This window comes from Carettochelys insculpta, chromosome 15 (genome assembly GCF_033958435.1).
Source record: "Carettochelys insculpta isolate YL-2023 chromosome 15, ASM3395843v1, whole genome shotgun sequence".
NCBI lineage: Eukaryota > Metazoa > Chordata > Testudines > Carettochelyidae > Carettochelys > Carettochelys insculpta.
Genome location: NC_134151.1, coordinates 21,592,462 through 21,617,699, shown reverse-complemented (window position 1 = coordinate 21,617,699; position 25,238 = coordinate 21,592,462). Strand labels below are relative to the sequence as shown.

At 44.4% G+C, this 25,238-nt stretch overlaps 1 protein-coding gene across 10 annotated transcripts in view; it reads left to right on the top strand.

Moving 5' to 3' along the window:
* ARHGAP26 (Rho GTPase activating protein 26) overlaps window positions 1-25,238 on the top strand; it is a 544,666-nt gene that overhangs the window by 450,397 nt on the left and 69,031 nt on the right. For all 10 annotated transcript variants that reach the window (XM_075009638.1, XM_075009641.1, XM_075009639.1 and 7 more), the window contains 2 exons: window positions 6,111-6,270; window positions 21,680-21,818. In XM_075009638.1, the coding sequence (XP_074865739.1) occupies window positions 6,111-6,270; window positions 21,680-21,818 (299 nt within the window). The remainder of the gene's footprint in view (window positions 1-6,110; window positions 6,271-21,679; window positions 21,819-25,238) is intronic.

Below are 25,238 nucleotides of genomic sequence, written 5' to 3'. Positions count from 1 at the left end.
ACCATTGCTTTTACATATTTGAAAATTTAGGCAAGTCTGTTCAAATAGCAGACATTGGCAGTATCTACACTACAATAAGGACTTCGAAGTTGAGAGTCTACACACACGTTACTTCGATGTTAAACTTCGAAATAGGGCACTACTCCATTCCTGGGACTGGAGTAAGGACTTCGAAATAAGGGAAAATATGGGTAGACTCTCTGATGGCTGCTTCGAAGTTATTGCCTAGCATAAACACACCCATTGCAATGCAAGATGGTTCTATAGTTTATTCTGTAGGATGATATGCTTGTGAAAGCATTAATAATTCAATCTGTTATAATTAACATAACCATTTAAGGTCACCTGGCAGTGATAATACAATGACAGAGCAATTTATTTCATGGAGGCATTACATGATAATGGTAATGCGAAATTAACAGAGCTTATTTGTAAGACGTGGAACAATACGAATTCTATAAATGCAATGATGTTTCTAAACTAAGAAGACCAGAAACATTTCAAGTGCTTTCACAACTGTTTGATCTCAACATAGCAGAGTCGTGGCTACTGTACCTGGATCCAAACTCCAAACAAGTAGTGTCCATGCAGATGTCTGTGCGTTTATAAATACAAACATGACTGGAACATAGAGAATTCAGAGAACATAAGAGTGGCCATACTAGGTCAGACCAATGGTCCATCTAGCCCAATATCTCATCTTCCAACAGTGTCCAATTGCAGGTGTTTCAAAAGCAATGAACAGAACAGGGCAGTCATCAAATGATCTATTCTCAGTTATCCTGTCCCAGCATCTGGAAGTCAGAGGCTTAGGAGCACAAATTATGGGGTTTTATCCCTGACTATAGTAGCTAATAGCCATGGGTGGGCCTATCCTCCACGAATGTATCTTCTTTTCTTTGTTTGCTTTTGATCCATTCATGGTTAGGGTTAGCATGAAACTCTTGCTAAGGGACTGGCTAAAACTAAAGTCTGAATTAATTACTTTTAAAATTCTTGGAGATATTTTGACATGCTATGATTGTGTATATTCCAACACGTACTGTGAAATTGCTTCGCACAGTATGAATGATGCAGCATTCAGTCTGGTGCTTTCTTGAACTGGAGAAACATGCTGTTTGTGCACACAGTTCAACAGTCCCCATTCTCATTTGTTTGTGCAAGAAAGAGTAGTAATGAGGCAAGTGAGTGGTATGGGCTATGCTCTATGTGTGCAAGCAGAAAATACCATTTGATAAGTGGGATGGGAGGCAGTGGTGTAAAGCAATGGTAGGTGACCTGTAGTCCATGGGGGTTCTCTGTGTGGGCCGCAAGAGTTCTGCTTACTGTTGCTCATGCACAGGGTTGCCAGATTCTGATGGTTTTCATCCACATCCTTTTGCAGTACTAATAGGAAAAGAAACTGATGAACACTTCAAGCAGGAGCATGTGAAACGGGGTGTGTGCTGACTGCACACAACATTGTGAGAGACATGCACACCCTCCATCGCATCAAAGTGCTGCTGTGACTCATTCGGCACACCCTGCAAATTCTAGGTACATCAACACAGTTAACAAAACTGCCTCTCCCAGGAGAACGTCTTGATCAGGACAATCTTGTGGCCCACTGAGATGGAGGGCCTCTTGTACAACCCACCCACTAGCCTAGGTTGCCGTTCACTGCATTAAAGGAGCCGGTGGGAGAGGGAATATAGAGGAATAAATCATGCTCCACTTGTGGTCGAGGAGATGGCCCTAGGGAGAGAGAATACTGCCCAAGGCAATCCCCTGTGCGGGAATGAGGTCTGTAGGAAACTTGTGTCGTTCTCAGTGCTGTATTGGTATCAATGGGGCAAGTGGGAGGAGTCCTGTAGTGAAGAGGTGATGGTGAACTCTGATTGGTTTAGCTGTACATGTTCCCCGGTGAGTGTTAGTGAAAAATTTCTGAGCGGACCTTAATCCATGTTTGCCTTCTGTGTCTCATTCTCTGGATACCGCCTTGTATGCAGCAAAGAGAATAAGTAGTGAAGTAATCCTTCAAAATGTACAATTTTGAGTTGCGCTTAACACTTATTAACTTGAGTTAAGTGGAACTCAAAATCCTGCTCTCTTCCCCCACCCTGCCCCCCACAGCCCTGGCTCAACCCCCCGGCCCCACTTGGCCCCAGTTCAACCCCTCAGCTACCCTGCACGTCCCCAATTCAACACCCACTCCCCCTCACACAGCCCCAGCTCAACTTCACCCCACCCCCGCAGCCCTAACCCATCCCAGACTTAACCCCTTTGCCGCCCTCCCATGGCGTCAACCCACTGCCAGGCTTAACCTTCCTCAACTGCTTCCCCTGCAACCCCAGGACTTACCTTTCAAAAGGTGCTCCTGCTGTTTCCCTGGATGCAGAACATGTGTTCCACCAGGGAAAAAAGCTGCCCCCCTGCCCCCGACTTACATGAAATTTGAACTATGCAAGGCTGTGTGGGAATGCAAGACTCATGTAACTTGAGAGACTACTGTACCTTCTTCCTTTTTTGTGGGTAGGAACTTTTTGCTTTGATTTTTTTTTTTTTTTGTTCATAGTAAAACCTGAAACAGACGCACTTTATTTTTGAAACAATATCCTCTAGGATAGGTCAATTTCCATGACCTTGTTAATAGAACTCTTTGGTGGATAGAGTGCCTCCTACTGGCTGAATCAGTAGCATGTGCTTTTTCTTTCCCATAATCAGTGCTGGTTAACAGACAGCACGCATTATATTGCAGTTTACTACCTCAGTAACCCGAGCCTTTCCATGGTTCAGTTCAAAAGCCTTGGTAGCTCCCACAGCACTATAATATTTATATTTACAGAGAAAATTTATCAGTCATGTGGAACTGTGATTAAGATAGTTATTCCTTCTTGATACCAGAGGGAATAAAGGCTAAAATTTTCAAAGGCACCTACATGAATTTCATTTGCTTATGTACTTTTGAAAATATTACCATAACTCAAGTTTTTAGTGTACAGAGTTGTCCTCTCTTCTTCCTGGTGCCATGGAAAGACAGAAGATGAACACATGCCTAGGCTAAAACAGAAAAAGCAGTCATGTAACACTTAAAGACTAACAAAATAATTTATTAGGTGATGAGCTTTTGTGGGGCAGACCCACTTCTTCAGATCTGAAAATGGAATGACACCTGGGATGATGCTTAATGTCCAGTTGAAGAATAGGGTTGGCCACACTTTCAATTCAGTCTTGTGCAATCTAGAATTGCTTAGCGCTCTTCAGCCTGAGCTGTGGCTTCTTCCTCAGATGAGAGAAGAGCAGGAGAAAAGGGGAAGGATGCTTGCATGAAAGCTTAATTTAGAACTCAGCGATACCCCGACTGAAGTCTTCAACTTAGGAAGCTCTTGAGAGGGTGATAGAAGAAGCCATAAAGATTAATTAAGAGGTGGTGTAATAGAGCGATAGAATTTTCATATGCATTACGTAATCTGAGTAATTCAAGTACATGACTCAACACAGTCAGAATTTGTGGGAAGTGTTTGGTGGAATCATTTTGATCTAGCCTCAACAGAGTGTAGGTAAATGCATGTTAGCAAGCATAGCTCTGTAGAAAAATATGTCTAACAGCAAATGGCAGCTGTGTGTATAAAGCGCTGAGCTAACTGTTTACCTCTAATTAAAGAGGCTAAGGTAATTAATAGCCTCAATCTTTAGTCACTTGGATGTCTGTTTTGTATTCCATCTGGCACTTTCTGAATCATCATTGTGAAACTTTAACTAATAATCTTCTTTTGTTAGATACGTATATGTTTGTACATTCTAATGCAGAGAATGCCAGTAGTCTGACAATTGATAGCTTTATGGACTGATTGCGTGATATTTGTGGAGTCTGAGCTCCCAGTGAGTGTTCAAGGGAATTAATCAGTGTGATGTTATTATCCAGAATACACATTCCTTGTTACAGTTAGCAAGCAGTCCAGTAGTAGCACCTTTAAAGACTGACAAATTTATTTATTAAGTAATGAGCTTTTGTGAAAACTCAAGATCCACTTTCTCAGAGGTAAGAGGTTTTGCTCACCAAAGCTCATTACCAAATAAATAAATGTGTTAAGTCTTCAAGGTGCTGCAGGACTGTGTGTTTTATTTGTGAAGCTACAGACTAACATGGCTACCCCTCTGAGTCTTATTACAGTTGTTACTCAGGATCCAGGGTGTGTGTATGTGAATGCACTTCCATGTTGTCTGTATTTACAGAATTGTTTTAGATCACACTTTATGCACTTAAATGTACAATTTAAGAGACAGTAACAATGTAACATGGTTAATATGGCTGTAAGAACAATGGACCAGAATTTTCTAAAATGATGGCTTATTTCCAGTGTTTCCACTCCAATGTGGGAGTGCGAATATGGGAACATCTTAAGAGGGCCTGCTATTTTTCCCCCTAAAACATTCACTGTAAACCAGACCCCTCTATGCTGTCACAGATTGGACACTTGAAAAGGGGAAGCATCCAGAATCACTAGCCATTCCAGGTAATCTGGACCCCTGAACTGTTTTTCAGTTGCATTGTCATGGTTGAGAAAATTCCTATTTTCTTCTGGCATTTTGTCTATATATGTGTGTAATGCATAGGTAGCTTTTATATTATGAGTACTTACATTTCCCCTCTCGGTATTAATTATCTATAGAGAGAGATGCCTAGGTCACAGAACTGGAAGGGACTTCTAGAGGTCATCGTGTCTAGTCCCCTGCAATCATAGTAGGACTGATCACTATCCCTGCCAGACTTTTTTATTTTTACATCTATTTGTCCCAGATCCCTAAATGGCCCCCTCAAGGGCTGAGGTCACAGCCCTGGGTTTAGCAGGCTAATGCTCAAACCACTGAGCTGTCCCTCTGCCTCCCGAGGTGATTGAGCAAATAGTGCTTTGTGAATAACACATCCTAATCTCACTAAAAGGGGTGGTTTTATTCTCTATAAAGAGAAATGTCTTATTAGCACATTACCTACTGTTAAAATGATAGTGCTGCTCTCCATCATGTTGCCAGATAGGCCACTGGAGTTTGATGGAAGTGCTGCTTGTAGTGTGTAAGGCTGGGAGATGTGTAGAGTCACCTGTTTTTTTCCCAGGAGAAAGCAGCAGGAGCAGTGGGGTTGTCGACATGTATCAGAACTAAGGAGGCTCTGAAAGCTGACGCCAGAGGAGAGATCAAACCAGCCTGAGATAGAAGGAAATAAAGTTTGGGTATCAATAAATTACGTGAGGTGTCTCTCGTAAGCAGCAGTCATTAACAAAATATTGGTCTTAATTTGAATCTTGAAGAAACTTTCCTATTTAAGAAGGTTCTCCATTTTGGTGGAAAATACTGGCTATACGCATTTGTATGTATCTGTGTACACATTCCTCCCCCTCTGTCTGATGACAACAAAATCCTTACTTTTCAGATATTTTTTAGATTGGATCAGAATCGTGTTGACCTTTGGAGAAAGCAAAAGCCTAAATGGGACTGAGGGACTTGAAATGTGAACATTTTAGGTTGTTCATTTAGTTAAGAATAGCACATATTAATGATTCAACTACAGTAGACTTCCGATAGTCTGGAACCTTTGGGACCCTCTTATATGTATAAGTGATTTTAATCCTTTTTATAGTACGTACATACAGTATACTGTAATGTGTTAGTTTTCTTAACCCTTTTTTACCTCTTTTATTGTACGTACTGTAATGCCACTGCTGCCTTGTGACTCATTTTTTTTGCTAAAGCTCACTCACTAGGCTCTTGCCATTTTGATGCTAGACTATTGGGAGTGCTGTACAATTGGATGCTGGACTATTGGCGTTTTACTGTACTTGTTTTTAGGAGAATTTGAAACACTTCTGATTCAAACAGTTTTCTGGGGAGTAAGCTGTGGATTGGCACATTCAGCCATTTAGAATTTAGTGGCCAGAAAAGGGTTAAACTAAACATCCTGAGGCTGAAGTTACTGGGGTAATGTTCCAATGAAGTCTGTACTTTTCCACATGGCTGAGCCTGGAAGGAGTTCATCAGGAGGTTTAGAAATATAAACAATTGTAAAAATTGCATCAGAGATGGAGGGATTATTCTGATTGTTTCTCTTAATTACTCTTTCCTCTTCCTTACAGTGTTGCTAATAATCACAAACAGAATCTAATGACTGTTGCCAACCTGGGTGTGGTGTTTGGACCAACGCTACTTCGACCTCAAGAAGAAACTGTCGCAGCGATTATGGACATCAAGTTTCAGAATATTGTGATTGAGATTTTAATAGAAAACCATGAAAAGGTAACGTTTGCCTCTTCTGAATTTTAGTAAGTTTATAAAGTATTTGTCTTTTTGACAATCCCCAGACACTTTCTTCAATTAGCCACCTTCTTGAGATGATCAGTACACAGCATTGCAAGAGAGAAGAACACTTCTCTTAGCTAAAGTCCATTACGGTAGACCCCCTGAACTACACGGGGGTTGTGTTCTTGCACAACCTTGTGTAAGTCAAAATTTGCACAGCTCAGGTGGGAGCCTGGAAGCTGACTAGCGCAGCAGCACTCGTCAGTTTCCTCTTCTCCTGTGAGTGCTGGGCAGCCAAGAGCCTGACTCTGGGCTGCCCACCATTCGTAGGACAGGGGAAATGAACCAGTGCTGATGTGCTGGGGAAATGGACCATTTCCCTGCTTCTCTCAGGGCCAGCAGTCTGACCCTTTGCTGCTGCAGTTCCTCTCAGGAGCAGCAGCCTGACTCACCTCCCCTGACAGGAGCTGCTCCTGTCCAGTTTTCTGCCACCAGCAAGTGGAGGGGTCAGTTTCCCCACCACTCAGTCACATTAACCCAAAATATGTGCAGCTCAAGTGCGGGTATCTAGGGGGTCTACTGTATACCCAAAACTAATCTGGATCATAGCTGTTCTAAGTATCTGGGAGTAGTTGTGTGTGATTTTCGTGCAGCACCCTTGTATAATGGGGCCCTGGTTCATGACTAGGGTTCCTATGAGCTGCAATAACGCAGATAAGAAATAACATTTTCCATGAGTGAACTATACTTCCAGTTAAATACTAGGGTGATATGCTGACCACATAGAAGTCAGTGGTGAAACTACCTTGGTTATCATTGGATATGTTTACACAGCAAAGAAAAAGCGACAGGTGGCCTGTGCCAACCAACATGTGCTCACTGGGTTCAGACCATGGGGCTGTGTTGTTTCTGAGTAGACTTCTGGGCTCAGGAAGGAACCGGAATTCCAGACCTCTCCACACAGCCCTGAAGAACGATGTCCATCCCAAACCCAGAAGTCTAAACAGCAATGCAACAGTCCCATGATCCTGAGTAGGTTGCCAAGCCAGGCCAGCTGGATACATTTTCTTTCCAGTGTAGACAGACCAAATGGGACCAGGATTTTATGGAGATAGAGCTGAAAAATTCCTTGACAGCCAGGAGAAAATACAGGAAATGGAATGGTATCGCCAAATGGAGATTTGGCTGAGCTGAAATCACATCATCAGTAATTTGAGTAACTTATTTTTCTGCTTTACTTGGCTTGAGCTGAATTCATTGTCTCTTTAAAAAAAAACAAAACTCCCCTTTTGTGACCTTTTCATTTGGTCAAATAAGGTTGCTTGTTTTAAGAGGTCAAGTGACTAGGACGCTAGTCTGGGAGTTGAGAACTTTGTGTTCAAATCCTTGCTCTGCCCAGATTTTCCATGTGACTGGGGCCAAGCCATGTTGAGGCTCTCCGTTTCCTTTCTGTGACATGGAAATACTAATACTTCCCTACTTCACAAGGGTGCTATGTGGGTGAGACGGTGAGATGGCTGTCACACAAAGGAGGCTTAACACTGCCAAGAGTAGTTCTAAAACAGTCACATTTTCAAAGGCATTGAAAAAGTGGTTCTGTCTTGGGGTTTTTTGTTTGGGGTGGGGAGTGTTGCTTAGTGTGCTGGGCTCTCGGTCTGAAGAAAAGTGACCGGGCTTCCCTGTGCTCTACCCCAACCTTTGGTCTGTGGCACATGCCGGTTTAGGATGCTTGGGCCCTGGCCAGATTACTTGCAGAGCCTCCCTTGGGTGTAGGACTAATCAGGGTGACTGCTTAGGACCTTCTGATTTGGGGGCCCCCATACTTTAATAAAATTGGGACTGCCTTAATATTTTGCCCTTAGTCCTGACCGATGTATGATGAGGTCACCGTTTGTACTGATATTCAAGTGAGGAGGCAGACAGGAAGGTGAGGAGAGAGGACAAGCGGTATGAGGGAGCAAATGGGGAGGTGAAGAGGCGTGTGGGTGGGTGGACGGACGATGAGGAGGAGAACAGCAGGTGGGGGCTGGGAGGCTGGGGTGTCAGAAGACTAACAGGGAGGTGAGCCAAGAGCAGGTGGGTGAGGAGCTGAATGGTAGGTATGTGGGCAGACAGCAAGGAGGAGAGTGGGAAGCAGGCAGGCAGAGAATGTGAGGAGGTGAGCAGCGGTTAGGCAGGCTGGGCAGATGGTCAGGGAATGGACTGGCAGGAGGACACATTTGTCCCAGGCTATCCCCCTTGCCCCCAGCAATGGTATTGATTACTTTTGAGGTAATTTGAAAGCAAAACATACAGCATACCATAGGTGTATCTGGGTAATTAGCAGAAACAACTGGAAAAGGGGCTTCTTCAGAATAAACGGCTAAACTAGGGAGACGTCAGAGCATCACTGTTCCATTAGCTATTGTCTGATTGTCTGAAAAAGAAAGTTCTGATATGCTAATCAGCCAAAGTACAGGATATTGGAGCCCCATTGTGTGAAATGCTGCATACCATGGTTCCCAGTTCAGTGCTCAGGGCACAAAATCAGGGTCTTTTCAGATAGGTGTCTGTACTGCTTTGTGAGAGGGCTGCCCTCGGTAGCAGGCTCAGTATATGACCATACACAGGATGGAGTATTCCACCTGTTTAGTTTAAATTAAATAGACTGCTGTATCATGCCAGGCACCTCCACCGATGGGGCTAGGCAGACACTGCCGCAGAGTCAGGCTAATTTAGTGTGATGCTACTCTGTTCAGAAAGACACCCACGGGTTATTCTTTCTCCAGAGCTCTTGCAGAAGTGCCCACATGCATTGGACACGTCAGCCACTCACAACTTATTGCTAAGACAGGGGACCTTCACCTGTCTCTCCAAACAAATACAGGAAGCTGAGGGAGATCATTGGTGATGTTCTGTTGAACATGGAAACAATGCAGTGCGTAGAGAATGGGAAAAGCAGCGGCAACTCCGATTATTCTCAGAGAAATTGCTGTCACGCAGCATGTAAACACCTTTGCATTTATTCAGCACAAGGGAGCTATTTATTTCCCTTTCCTTTTTACTTGGAACAGAATAGAAATGATTGCTTCCTTATGAAATTGCCTGATCTAAGCAGTGAACCATGTGAATAGCAGGTATATAAACCTGCAGACCTCTGTAATGCTCAGCAGTGTGCACTGCTGCCACACAGTGCAAGGTTCAGTGGGACCTAGTAGAACAAGCAGGCAGAATCTTACTGTTTTTGGCTGTTTAACATTACTACTAAGTCAAAAGCAGTATGATATCCAGAGCCATTCCCTGCCCCTTTCAAGGAACAGTCACAGAGAGGTAGCTGTTAGTGTGTCTTCTAACAAAACAAACCAGCAGTCGTGTAGCACTTCAGACACTTCAGGGAGGAGCTTTAACATCTGCGTCACAAGCAGCAGGGTGGTCTGATGGAGCCCTTTTTTATGCCCTTTCTTGATCACAATTTATTACACCCTCCCACGAATCCCTTAATGAAACATGGGAGGCAGTCCGTCAGCGGATAGAGCATTCCACTCCCGTAGTGAGATACTTGCTTCAGACAGAACCAGTCCAGCTGATGGACTGCCTCTTTCTCGGCTGGAATGCCAATCTCTGTTTGCCAGCTAGACTTCTTTTTGTTTCTTGGTATTCAGCAATGATGAAATTAGCAGATTCCCATCACCTATTTAAATACAATTTTTGGCAACCACCTGCAGGTCTAAGATGTATCAGTTATGCCCATTTAGTAGGAACCAGTTGGGCTGGTGCCCGTCATTTGGCTGAAATGATGGTGTTGCTCAAGTCTGGTCAAATTCACGGAGAGATGACAGCGTTTGGAAACTGGTTGGTGTTTGTGGAGTGCCTGTCACCATCGTACCGAACTGCTACTGGACTTTTCTGTCCCTTCTTTTGCCTTGCTCCCAACAAAAAGGAAAAACCTCTCAGGATGCACCTCCTTTATCTGGCATGCTCAGGACCTGATAGGTCCTCGTCAGGAGAATTTGCCAGATGAGAGGAGGCGTAGGGCTTCTGAAGGGCAGAAAGTCCTGTGATCCAGGGCTGCTGCAGCCCTAGCCTGCAGCCTCCCTTTCCAACCCAGGCTGCAGCCCGCTCATGGCCCACTGGCTGCTGTGGGGCAGGCAGGAGCTCCTACCTTCCCCACCACTGACATGGGCCAGCAGGGCTCTGTTGTCATAGAACCAGTGAGGGCTCTGGCCCCCTTTCCCCAGCCCCCTGCACTCCAGCGGGGGCTCTGACCCCAGTTCCCATACTGCTGTGGGGCAGGTGAGGGCTCCAGCCGCTACTGCCACGAGGCAGGTGGGGGCTCCAGAACCTGGCCCCATCTTCTGTGAGTAAAGTGGGAGCTCTGGCTCGCAGCCCTGCGGGGGCGCCTGCACCAGCTGCTACTCTCTCGCCTGGCAACATCCGGCTGGCCCATGGCTACTGCTGGATGCAAGAGTACCACATTTCAGATGTGCACCCTGTGCTTGTATCTCTCCTCAGCAGTCCAGCAGAGGCATGCACTCAGGGGTCCAGCTCCCCAGCCATTGCCTTTCCAGGGTGGAAACTCGCATCTTGCTCCCTTCTGACAATGTCATGCACAGAAAGGCTCAGCCTGGATTTGCCTTGCAGCGGCCCTTTGACTCTCTGTGGGGGAAAGGAGTGTTTTCTTACTGTTGATGTAGCACCTCTACTGCTCCCGCTCTTGCACAGTTTTAGGTTATGATGGTGACTGGTAACCACATTGAAAACTGATTTAAGGGGTCAGTTCCTCAACTGGGTGAGAAAGAGGAAAGGGAAGGCAGTATCTAAGAATAGCCATAACTGTCTCTTTTGCTCAAAATGTTGGCAGGTCACAATGCCAAGTCCAGTAATTAGCCAAGAGTGATAATTTATTTGCTCCGCTTTTTAAACCCAAGGTGGTTAACTCCACCAGACCCAAAATGTTCAGTAACAATTTAATGTCTCATGAGCAGACAGTCAGCATGGGTGGGGGCAACTGCCTCAGAGGCTGGCTATTCAGAAGGTCCCAGGACTCCTAGCAGCTGTTGCTGCTGGTGAGGCAGCAGCCAGAGCCTTGGGCCCTTGAAGTCACCTCCACAGCCCTGCACAGCACACTGGGGACAGCGCTGAAGGGCTGGGGGTAAGCTAGCCTCAGCCCTGCTCTCCCACCTAAGGCCATGCCCCTTCTGGGAGCACAGTGCCTCCCCACTGCCACCTGGCCCAGGGACCTGGCAGTTCTGGTGGCCCCATCCTGCTCATGAAGTACATATTTCATCTGTGAAACTGTTTCCCTTGTTAGGCTTTAGATTCATAATGTGTATTTTTGGGAATGGGCAGTTGTTGTCTGGCAGGTTAGCATTTCATCAGTGCTATTGATTTTTTCTGAGCGTAATTAATGGCAGCTGATTGCCAAAGCTGTCAATGGAAGTGCTTGTTTCGGAGGATTTTGAAGTGTTAAGCCTTGAACTGACATGCTTTTTGAAAAATGAATTGCATTTGTGCCACTAGTACAAAGAAGCTCTATATTAAATAAGTACTGGACAGCGTTACCGTTTAGCATGGATTTGCTGTGCATTGTCCTGGAGGGGAGGAAGATAGTAGTAAAGAGGGAGAAACTTTTTAAGACCGTATCCTTGCTTCATTATTTGGTTCTTTACGGGTGTCACCTTTCAGTATATTTCCTAATATTAATTGATGAGAGAGCACATAAAAACCTTCCCAAGGGAGATACTGAAACCCTCAAAATACGCGGCTTCAAGTTGCGCATAACTTTCTTGAACACAAGTTAAGCACAACTTGAAGGTGCTCTGTGTCTGTCAGCCTGCCTACCTGCCCGCAGCTGCAGGCAGCTAGACAGTCTAAGAGCCCTTTCTTTCTGCCTTTCCCCAGCCGCGTGACTGTTAGTCTGACAGCAGCACCGCTGGGGGAAAGCAGGGAGAAGGCTCTCTTAGCCTGCCTAAGCCTGCACTGGCGGGAACCAGGAAGCTGACCAGCCATGAGCTACCACTTAGTTACCACTTTGGGTTAGCTCTCAGTTACCGCTTTGGGTTGAGTATATCAACTTGAAAATGAGGCAGACCGTCTTTACAGCCTGCAGCTTAATTTTGTTGTTGGATATTTTTCTTGAAGATTTTTTTCCAAATTTCCACAGCATCAGCAATCCAGCAGCAAACTCCCTCAAGTTTGTCTGAGCATATAAATTCAGCATATTTTTAAGAGGTTAATACAAGTTAAGTCTTAACATATATTTTTTAAATTCAGATTTTATTAACCAGCTCCATTTTTAAAAGCAGACTGTTAATATAATTTAAATAATAAAATGAAAAATAAATTCAATTTAAAGTAAAAGAAAAACGTTCACTTTTATCTGTCTGACATGTACTGATTATGACACAGTACATTCAGTAGGAAAAAGTCACTTATACGAACGGTTTCTGGCAATTTACAAGTGTCTGACATTACATTATATTCCCCCAGGTAAGCATAGTGCTTCTCCTGTTAATATTATTGTCATAATTTTGTTACAAAACTAGTTATCAGTGATATATTCCAATTTGAATAGCTGCTAACAGGTTATGTTATGGTTTCAGGTGGTTTTTCATATTTCCTGAGCAAATTGTGAAGTATTCAGTATTTCTTTTCAACTCAGGTAGCTGTGTTAACTTACCTCTCTCCTGATCCTTGTTGGGCTTGTATTTCAGAGGTAATTGAACTGTATGGAGAAAAATCCTGCAGCTTCCATAAATGCTGTAGGACAAAGAGTGCATGACAGAGTAACATCAGCTTGCTGATTTCATTGAGAAGCCTGAACTTGACACCTTACCACCAACATGTTTCAGATGAATCTCCGTTTATCCTTAGCATGAGGCTCTTTGGAGGCATCTCAGGATCAATGTGAAATTTGGCAGCAAACTACCCAGTCTAAAATACCCATCCTGACGGTGCACACAAGAAGGGAAACTTAATAGGAAACACAAACGTTGTGCAGTAGGCCTTCGCTGCTTGAGTTCCCCCAATTTTTTCTGGGATCCTAGCCTCTGCAACACTCCACTTTGCCTGAGTATAATGAGAAAGGGAATGTACTTGGTTCACACTCTATGGAGATTTCCTCCCACCCACCCCCACATAGTCATCTGTGTGAAGCAACCATTCCTGTTTAAACCTACCTCGCTGATGATAGACTTGTGCTGTAGGGGTGCTCATTCATCCTTTGAAATGGGAGTGCTCTCCCTGGCCTTTGGCCCCATCACTCCATTCCTTTTCTGAGCCAGATCAAAGACACTTTATATTGTTCCATCTACTTCGTGGCTTCATGGTGGTTGGTACTAGAATCATAGAGTTGGCAGAGACCTCAGGAGATCATCAAGTCCAAACCCCCGCTGAAAGAAGGACCAGTCCCAACTAAATCATACCACCTAGGGCTTTGTCAAGCCTGGACTTAAAGACCTTTATGTCAGGTGGTTATACCACCTCTGTAGGTAACCCATTCCAGAGCTTCGCTAGTTTTTCCTAATATCCAGCCTAGATCTCACCCACCACAACTTGAGACCATTGCTCCTTGTTCTGCCATCTGTCACGTCTGAGAACAACCATTCTCCATCCTCACTGGAACCCCTCTTTAGGTAGTTGAAGGCTGTGAACAAATTCCCCCCCTCCCTCTTCTCTTTTGTAGACTAAATAAACCCAAATCTCTCAGCCTCTCCTCATAAATCTTATGGTCTAGCCCCGTAATCATTTTAGTCATTCTCTGCTGGACCCTCTTCTATGTGTCCACGTCTTTTCTGTAATGGGGGCTCAGAACTGGACACAATACTTCAGTACTGTGGGAGACCAAATCAAAAGCTTTGTAGAGTCATTGGCCATGTCTACACGAGCACGTCTTCAAAATCCATATTCAGCGCCTCATTAGCATGCCATCGGCCACGGCTCTTCGAAATTGCTGCGTTTCGCTCCTGTGCGGCTCATCCAGATGGGGGTCCTTTTCAAAAGGACCCTGGGATCAGCAGATAGGAATAGGGGGATTTTGAAGTTTCCAGGGTCCTTTCAAAAAGGACCTGCATCTGGACGAGCCACGTGGGAGCGAAACACGGCCATTTCGAAGAGCCGTGGCTGGCAGCATGCTAATGAGGTGCTGAATATGCATTTCAGCGCCTCATTAGTAATCTTCAAAATGGCCATTTGCATGGCCATTTCGAAGTCTTGTGCTAGTGTAGATGTAGCCATTGTGTATAACGTCCATCACCTTCCCCACGTCCACAGAGCCAGTTACCACATCATAGAAGGAAATCAAGTTGGTCAGGCATGACTGGCCCTTGGTGAATCCATGTTGACTATTCTTAAGCAGTTTCCTGTCCTGCAAGTACTTCACAATGGATTCCATGAGATTTTCTGGGGACTGAGGTGAGGCTGACCAGTCTGTATTCCCCATAATTTTCTTCCTTCCCTTTTTTTTTTAAAGATGGACACTTTCAATCTCCCAGAACCTCCTCCAGTCACCAAGAGTTGTCAAAGATCATGGGCAATGGCTCTGCAATCGTATCAGCCAACTCTCTCAGCACAGTAGGCTGCATTTGATCCAGCCCCATGGATTAGTGTATGTGCTGCTTTTCTAACTAGTTCTTAACCTGTTCTTTCCCCAGTGAGAGCTGCCCACCTACTGTGCTGTGTGGTGCAGCAATCTGGGAGCTGACCTCATCTGTGATGACAGGGGCAAAAAAAAAGCACTGACAGCTTCAGCTTTTTCCACATCCAATTCTTCCTACTTGTTTCCCAGGTTTCCTGCTTTTGTGCACATATACCTAAGATAACTAACTTATTGCCCTATTTTTACTGTATGGATCAGAGGTCCTCCTCTGTTGCACCTTCCTTCTTGGGTTTCTTCCTGGTATCCCACTTCCTCTCTTACCTCCGGGCTTAGGTCACTGTCCCCCAACAAACCTGGTATAAAGCCCTACCTTGAAGCACTAGATTAAACCTAGTTGAGTATGTCTACATATGCTAAAATCAAATCTCCCAGTTGCCATTTAAATACACCCAAAGAGACGCAACAGCAGAACTATGGTTAAATTTTTCAAATCTTAGTGGCTTGTTCCTTATTCTAACTGTTAAACTGCTTCTCTATATGTTAATTGGCACTTGTATGCATGAGTGATAACATACTTAGTGGAGGGTGGATTTTGAATGAATACTCAACTTAAACTTTTGTGTAAGGATAGTTTTAGCTTTTGGAAGTGCCCTGTTTGAGTCCAGCAGACGGAATGTCTCAAAGTATTCTGTTAAAGACATGTAGCAATTTCCGGATACAAAAAATATCACTCAAAGAGAGAGCAATTTTTTAAAATTTACTTTCTAGTCCTTTGTTTCTTCAAGGCCTTGAAGAGGAGCCTGAAAACAGACATCTGTGCTTTCTTAAATTGACCAATGTATTGATTTCTCTCTTGCTCATTGTAGGCAACTGCTTCTAGCTTCAGTGCTACTTGATGCAAAAAGGGGACATAGTGTATTTCAATATATGTGTTGCTGTGCCTGATGGTTTCCGCATATGTCACCCATTGTATCTTAACAAGGCTTTAGAATTTGCAAGAGTAGCCTTAGCAAAGTTCTCCTTCTTGTTCTGTCCAAGCTTCAGAGTAAAGGTCTTCAGAACTTGCAGTACGTATTTCAGTTTCTCTAACAAGATTGAATCAGTATTCCACAAATGCAGATGTAGTGGCTCACAGATGGACTCTGATCTGGGACCTCTGGAGCTTAATGCATGAACCTCTACAGTTTGAGCTAAAAGGCAGCTGGCTGTCATCTAAGGTTGTAAAAGAGACTCATTGTTCCTGTCTGTCTACAAAACAACTGTCTTGATCTGCTAAGATGTGGTCTTCTTCAGGGCCATCAACACAGCTAATCATTGGGGTTGGTACATAGAATCATAGAACACTAGAACTGGAAGGGCCCTCAAGAGGTCATAGAGTCCAGTTCCCTGCCCTCTGAGCAGGACCAAGCACCATCTAGATCAGCCCCAATAGGTGTCTGTCTAACCTACTCTTAAATATCTCCAGTGATGGAGATTCCACAACCTCCCTAGGTAATTTATTCCAGTGTTTAACCACCCTGACAGTTAGGAAGTTTTTCATAATTTCTAATCTAAACCTCGTTGGCTGCAGTTTAAGCCCAGTGCTCTTTGTCCTATCCTCAGAAGCCAAAGAGAACAATTTTTCTCATTTTTCCTTGTAACTCTCTTTAAGGTACTTGAAAGCCACTATCATGTCCTCTCTGCGTTTTTTTTTCTAAACTAAACAGGCCCAGTTCTGTATGCTGAGGTGAGGGATGGACAATGTTCCCTGTAAGCTGAGTGCTAAAACAGCCACCCGGGAGAGGTTCAGGTGTCACTCAGCTGTCTGGCAGAGTACCCACAGCTGCCCACAGTATGTGTTTCTGCTGGTGGGGCACATATACATATGCCTTGGCCCACATAAGTAATCTGCCCAGGGATGGAAAAAATGGAGTCAACATCAGAGGGTGGGGAGGCTGTCTTGATTAAAAAGTAGTGTTGGCTTGATAAAGAAACTTATAAAATAGCAGAAAGACCAATGGGGAGGGTATTTATTGAACTTTGGATGACTGACATCACCTAAGTGAATGGAATGTAGGCTGTAAAATCACTCTGTAAATAAGTATGTAGCAATCTGTAAGGGCTGGATTACCTGGAAGGAAAACACTGATAAAGTTCATAGAGTTTCTGAAAACTCCTAGCCCCTTTTTTCTGCAAAGTGACCTCCAGTTCTGCAAAATTGAGCCACTGAATTTATGAGCACAAGACTCTGTGATTATATGATCCTGCCCATTGTGTGAACATTAGGATCAATTAAAAAACTTTAACTGCAAAGAAAAATTATGGTAAACTATGAAGGGCAAGATGGTACACTTATAGGTTTAATTAAATTGGTTTATAATGGGTTTCAACAAAATTAAAACCACACAGTCTCAGATGATTCTTATTTAGTGAGAAGATACATACATATTTGCTTTAAAGCAGGTGACTATTTTTGTTTTGTTGTGTGAAATTAATTTCCTTCTTTCTGTGAGAAGCAGTCGCATACGATCCAGTTAATAAATAGTGTCTTTTTCTTTTCATTTCTTGAGATCTTGTTTGCCCACTGACAGCTGCAGGCCCACCCTCCTGGTGAGGGGTGCTGGCTCACCCTGGTATTTTTTTCAGGGCTGCCTCGCTGTGGTGCCAGGGTGGGGCTGGCTTGGCCCTTGCTAGATGTGGGTCCAGTTGTAAGGAAGACAAGGAGGAGGGGTGGTGAGTCATTCACGCAACACAGCCCCTAAGGCTCTGCTCCCCACCGTGTGCAGCAACACTGCTGCACAGGGACTCCGCAGTGCCTCAGGGACTAGGCTGACTGTTGTACCCCCTCCCAACCTCACACTTGATGTGCTAGCAACCAAGGGTGGGTCAAGTCAGAAAGGTCCGTGCATGGGTGGCAAGTGAGCCGAGCACAGCCTGGCCCTCCCTGCCCCCACCTCCCACGTGCGTCTTGAAGCACTGTGTGCGGGAGCAGGTGCTGACTCCCACCTGTGTGGATGTCTGTGGGCTGGGACCCTCAGTCCTTGGTGTGTCTGGGGTCAGGCCAGTGCCTGCTGGATTCTGGGGCTCATCCTGCCTCCCCTAAGGCTGGCAGTAGGTTGGGATCCATGCTGGGGGGTTGCCTGCTGGGTCCAGGTGGGACACGCTACTTTGCACATGGTTTCTTATGCTGGGACTGCAGTGCAAGGTCCCTCCCAAGCCGGCCTGGTGATGCTCACGGCACACCCTGTCTGTGCCCACCTCCTGCAAGCTGGAGTGTGTGACATGCAGGGTATTTACTGAAGGGACACTCTGGAGGTGGCCTGGCTGGAGGGACCCGACACGAGGGTGATGCCACTCATCTTGGACCCCATGTCTGCCTCTGGTAGGAGTTGGGTCCTGAGGTGCTGCTCCTCCTCCTCGGGGCGGGGAGGGGAACTTTTCTGTATTGACGGGGGCAGGCGGAGAGGACGTATTGTCTGCCCCCAGGAGCACATGTAGCTCCCTGTAGTAGGAGAGGTTACAGGCCCTGCCCCAATCTCCAGCTGACCCTGTGGGCCCAGGTGTAGCCCTTGTGGAGCTCTTTCACCTTGGCCAACACCCACTTCATGGTGCAGGCTGTATGGCCCCATGCTGCCAGGGTGGTGGCCAGCTGGGTGAATGCGGGGGTGCTGTGATGCTTGCTTTTGGAGTTCAGGAGGGTCTCTTCCTCGCCCCCCCAAGTCCAACAAGGCCTGGCCCTCGGCCCTGGTCCAGGAGGGGGCTCTACACCTCATGCCCTGGGGTGGCTGCTGTGGCCCCTTGAAGGACCATGGGATTCCACAAGGGGCCTGGCTTTCTTCCATCTGTGAAGGCTCTGCTAGAAGGAGTGGCTCTGAGGGTGTGGGGAAAACCAGTGTGATGCTCCAGTGCACTGGTGCTCTCAGCTTCCTGCCATAGGGTTTCCTAGGCTCTCTGCATCTTCAAGAATGGCCAGAGGCAGGTACCATAGAGCACTGATTGCTGTGGACAGCTTGTCCCCCATGGCACCTGCATGGCACTGTGGAGGTCTTTTCTATCGATGGAACGTTCCCCTCCCCCCCAGAATGTCGAGACTGGTTTTCTCTCAACAGAGGCTTTCTTCCTTGTGGCGAGTGGGATATGTTGACAAAAGTGCTGCGTTCTGTTGATTGGCTGTCAACAGAACGCCTTGGGAATGTAGGCACTCCGTGGGTTTTGTCAACAAAATGCTCTAGTGTAAACATAGCTGCAGGGAGCAAGAGTAGCAAGTGAAATGGACCGAGCTTGTCAGAGCGGTTATGCTGAAAGGGAGCTGTCCCTCACAAACAAGCAAGGCTTGGCATTCCTTCAGCTGATACACAAATTAAAATGATGAACAAATACGTGAGTTCAGTATGCAGAACTTGAAAAGAAGAGCTAGAGTAGGAATACACAGTATGCAATTGCAGCTTGCTCAGCTACTTACACTCAAGTTAGTTTTTCATTGATCAGGGCCTTCTTCACTGGCTCTGAATATGAAAAGAATTTTTGCAAAGTGAGGAATTGCCATTTCCTGTTCCTTTACACAGTAGGTGTCCCAGACTAGTGTTTCTTAAACTATATTCTGCAGAACATTGGTTTTCTGTGAACAACTTGAAGGTATGCTGTGAACATATGGAAAAATGATTCAAAGAGTGCATTTTCTGTTATTAAACCAGATGAAATGTTACTACTTCATTGCTATGATATCTGATTAAATTGCTTCATTTTGGTTTTGCTCTATGTGTTTGCTATTCAGGTTTTTTTTTGCTCTGACAGCAATTTTTTTGAAGAAAACTTTCATAGGTGTTCCATATAAAAATATTATTATTTGGTGTTCCGTGGTCTCAAAAAGTTTGAGAAACTGGCCTGGACCAGTGCTCCTCAACTGGTATGCCACAAGTAAAAAACCCGATCCCTTCCCCCTCCCTCTGAGCCAGGTACCCTCCAGCCCACCCCAATCTAACAAAATGCCCTCCCCATCCTTCAGAGCCAGGTACCCTGTAGATATAGGGTGTACCATTCAATTATAATGAGTGTCGAAGTGTGCCATGAGGTGAGAAAGGTTGCTGAGCACTGGCCTAGTCTACAGAATCTGTGACCTGTATCAACAGATAGGAAATCCGGTTGATGTGCTGCCATTTGTGTGGCCCAGAGGACTTGATTATCCACATAGATGTGCTGCTGTTGGTTGGTTTCATGGGAAGAAGTTGCAGTAGAAAATGGAGATCAGCTTTTTTTTAAAGAGTCAGATCTGTGCCGCCCTTAGAGTGAATTGCATAATACTTCAGAATTAAATTATCAGACCATTTGTATCTGCATGGGCATAGGCCTGGTCAACACTATGCGGCGCCATCAATCTACTTCAGCTACGCTATTTGTGCAGCTGAAGTCGACATACTCACCACGGCATCTTGCGTGCAGTAAGGTCGGGGACAGGGAGCTCTGCTTCTGGCAACTCCAGCTGCTCTTCTAGTTCCGGTGGAGTACTGGTGTTGACCGGGGAGCACTTGGAGATTGATTGATCATGTCTAAGCAGATGTGATAAATCAACGGCTGGTGGATTGATCGCTGCGGAGTCAATCCCTGGTGTAATGTAGACATACCTATAAAGTGCAACAATCACCCTGGCACTTGGGTAGCCAAAGTATTAGTATTTGTCAAGACTTCTAAAGAATTATACTGGCCGGGACAGATCTTCAGCAAGGCCTACTTACTCCCAGCTGCCCAATTAGATTAGAGTAATTTAAATACTAATTCTTAAAGGGCTGTTAGCACTAACATTTACCACTGATCCTGTTTTTTGTAACCTCCAGGAGAGATGTGACATTGAAATAGCTGATTACGGCTTCCGTGTTTTTGCATTTATTTTTTAAAATTAGTGTGGAGGGTTTTTTTGCTATGCAAACAATAAAGCAGTGCATTTCTGGCAGCTATTCATATTAGTTAGCAGCTGAAATTTTTTAGCTTTTGTACAGGGGATTGGAAGCATCTGAAAGCACTATTATAGTTGTGTCCTGGCTACATATCTTGCCTTCATTGAGGAGTAGGGAGTGAGGTGTTTTTGAAATACCATTTTCCTGTGGCAAACTACAGTCGTAGTATTGTGCAGCCTTACTTCCCAGTACAGCCTGTGTCTTTGAAGTGTTGGGGCCCAGAGGGCTCGAGTAGAAAATGGCACTGAAAAGTGTGTTTAATACATTCTTGCTGTGGGAGCCCTTGGAAGAGTATCCATCAGAGAGCCCAGTACTGGCTGGGGTTAAAAAAAAAGGAAATAAATAGCACTGAAATGTTGCTGTTTCTGTTGATCTCCTTTAAAAATTCTGTTCCCTTTAGGGGAAAAAAAATGAATAACTCAGTTTTCAGACAGCTGTGCCGGGGAATTGCAAAGAATTTCACAAGCTGGTTGGCCTTACTAGACTCTGTGAACTGCCAGCCTATGGGGAGCAGCTGCACAGCATGTAGATTTAAATATATAGATATCTATTTATTTTTACTTTGTGTGTGTCAACTTTCTCAGTCAGCTGCTCTGCACAAGCCATCCATGTGAGTGGGAAGGGTATGAGGCTAAGGGAATTACTCATGTTTTGCAAATTAACAAAAAAGCTTTGGTGAGGAATAGAGGAAAGGGGATAGTTCAGTTTAGGTGGGGGTGGAATTTAAAATGTCACTGACTGTGCCCTAAAAAGGTGACTTGGCAAACAGTTGATTTTCAAAGGCTGTTTCTGTGCGAATTACCCCTCCATTTCCTGTTTCATAGCAATACTTGACCTTTCTTAAAAACAAACCAAACAAACCAAAACCACCCCCACCAAATCCCCATCCTTTTATTTATAGATATTTAACACTGTACCGGAGACGCTACTGGCAAACTCGCAGCTGCTGCTATCTCGTAAGAAGAGTACTGATTCAAAGCCTCCTTCCTGCAGTGAGAGACCCTTAACACTCTTCCACACGGCTCAGACCAATGAAAAGCGTAAGTACGTCAGTCCTAGATGCTTTGAGTTGCATGACAATGCTGTACTCTTACCTACTCGCAAGGTTTCGGATCATGACTGATTGGTCTCAGTTCTCACACCACAGGACACATTCTCGCTCATTAACTTCAATAGGAGTGATACATATCTTTATAGCATGAGAGGCCCCGGGCTTCTAAAACATCATATTAATAGACTGAGCTAATGATTGTCTGGCCTACAAGCACTTAACCTCAGGGCTTTGAAATCAGGCTCCATAAAAATTGCAGTGTAGAAAATAGATATTCCTTCCCCATCTCATTCAGTTTTACACTCTCTAATTCTCATATCTTCCATAACCCTGCACCCTCTCCTATCTTGTATGCTTGAGAGATAGTAGTTAATTCAGAGCAGAACATCTGCAGCAAGGACAACCCCTCCCCTCTCCAGTTCAGCCTTCAGAGAGATGGTTTTGGACATCAGTAGCTGTTTTTCCTTTAAAAGAAATAGAAATTCCAAGCATCAGATGTTACATCATCCTAGGACAATGCTTCACTTCAGTGTAAAAATCTCCTAGATCATTAATTCATTACTGTGACTACTATTTACTCTTTGATTCTTTTGTCCAGGAATCTGAAAGTCCCTTACACTTTGACCATCAGGTAGACAAGTATAATTTGCCCCAACTTTAATATTTTTGGCCTTCCTGCCTCAGATCTCAGGGGGCCATGAGTTTGGAGTGGCTCCTTTTTTGGAAGGCCAAGTGACTTAGAAATGCTGAGCATCCGTTACAAGGCAGCGTGAGCATCTGCAAAATTAAAGTACAGCTTCCAAGCTGGGCATCAAAATCAGAGGCCACTTATGGAAATTTTGACTTAAAGCACTAGTTCAGTATTACCTGGCAGACCCTAAAGTAGATGCATGAGTCCTGAGTCCCAGTCCCTTAGATAGTACCCTCTCCCTACATTAAAACAGGACTTCTTTTGTGTTCAAGGCATTCTCCTATGTTTCTTCCTGACCTATACATAATCTCGTGCCAATGCCCCTTTAGATAACCACCACTCACCCTTAGAAGCTTTTTCTTGGGCAGCCTTTCCTCCAGGGGAGTGTGGTATGGCTGCAGGTGCTTTTAGAGTTTGTCATCTCTGCTGCACCTGTTATCTGAAGAACGATCTGAGATTCATCCTCTTCCTTTTCCTGAGCCTAAGTGCTCTACCCTTCTCAGCCCAGAACATGGAGGGCTCAAGACAGTACATGAACTTGAGCTCCACTGAATTCATACTGTGTAGGGCTAGATCATCCTCATTGCTGCCAAGATCTTCTCCATGCAGCTGAGGGTGGGCTTAAGCTACATTTCTGCTACTTCAATTCTGAGGCAGCCTTCACGCCAAATTTCATCAACATAATTTAACGTCAAGAACAACAAGAAGTCTTGTGGCACCTTATAGACTAACAGATATTTTGGAGTATAAGCTTTCATGGGCAAAGACCCGCTTCATCAGATGAAGTGGGTCTTTGCCCATGAAAGCTTATGCTCCAAAATATCTGTTAGTCTATAAGGTGCCACAAGACTTCTTATTGTTCTCGAAGCTATAGGCTAACATGGCTGCCTCTCTGATAATTTAACATAAGGCTGCTCCACTCAAACAAATGATCCCTTGGGCCAGCCGAAACCCAAGATATTCCAGCTACACGAATCTGCTTGCCTGATATGCCCCCATGTACCCACGGTGGAAGAGAGAGAATAGCATAATAATGCTGGTTTTACACCATATGAGGTTTCCTCTGTGCCAAGAGAATCCTTAACTGCCACATTTCCAGCTGCTTTTCCTTACTTGTGGCCAAGAATCTGGCCCATAATCTTTAAAATAACAGAGGTGGCTGAAGAATGTTTGTTTTATTTGTAAGGAAGTCACATGTTGTCAGTTTCCAGGGTGTCAGCAGTCAAATTCCATTGCATTAGTCTCCCTGGTTCCAAAGACCCAACGAATAAGATAAAGATGGGTTACGATTTTTCCCCCTCAATTTTTTTAAGTGTCTGTTAAAATCTTAGACCACAACATGTGAGGAAAAGCTTTTTTTTTTTTTTTTTTTTAAATAAAACCACTGTAAATTGCTATCATGGAACAGGTTCGGCTTCCTCAAATGTCAGAGTTGTACCTTGGAATGATCCCCTTTATGCGGCAATTCTGCCTCAATCAGACCTTGGCAACTCCACTCACACCTCCATCAGCACAAGTAGTGCTGGAATGTCTTTGGGTTTATTTTTAATGTGGCCAACCATCTGCTGGAAAAGGGGCTGAAAGCACTTCTGATCTCCTCATTTTAGATGATGGAAGAAGTGCAAAAGGTTCAGTGAAAAGCATCAAGAATTATTTGAACATGGAAGGCATGCGTTGCACTGAGGTGCTTAACTCAGTCTCTTTAGATAATCCAAAAGGAGAGAAGTTAAGGAGTTCATGCTCTGTAAGTAATACCTTTAGTCTAGAGATAAAGGCATAATAAGAGGTAATTGCTGGAAACTGAAGAGCTAAGCAACTTCAAAATGGAAATGAGATGCAAATATTTGACATTGAGTCAGTTTAGCCATTGGAACAAGTTAAAGCATGTGGTGGATTTTCTGTCATGTGAAACATTTAAATCAGAATCAGAAGTCTGTCTAAAATATATACTCTAAATCAGTGACCAGCTACTATGCTTAATTCAGGAATGAAACTTTCTGGTCAGTGTTATGCAGATTAGATTAGGATAATAGTATCTTCTGGCTTTAAAATCTATAAATATCTGAATCTTTGCTCACTAATGAGTTTAGCCGCATTTGAACCAGGAGTACATCATTCCTTACACTTTTGCCTTCCTCTCTCTTTATAGATATTGTTCTGGTTCTTTTATTTTGTTACAATAACGTCGCTTCTCTCATCCACAATGCTGTTTTGGGGTAACCTGTATCGTATTACCTGTAGCCCAGCTTTCACTGAATAATCTATGCAGTGACTTACAAAAGCAAAAAGTTACTAGAAGCATGAGTAGAAGAAACTGGAGATGTGGGAGAGACTCAACTGAATCTTTGTTTGCAGATGTTTTTGTCATAGATCACAAAGGATCCTAGCTAAAGCAGTGTGACATCAGCCTGTCTGATGCATTGTTGGCTCTTGGACAGAAAAACCATGAAATGAGACTGGCTGCAGAGTTTAATCTGAAGCCATGTTTAATTTTTGTTTTGTTTTGTTTTTTAAATGAGGGAGATGATTGCAGAAGACACAAGACCTCAACCTTGCTTATGCTTGGGCTGCATTTTTAGTATTTTTGCAATGCCCAGAGGGTGTTTGTAAGGAGTCTTGAGAAGACAACTTGTGTATGTAATTTATTAATGGACGCTTTATTATCATGGGGAAGCAGGAACAAAATCTTAACTGTCTGCTAGCAGCTGGTTCAGGAGT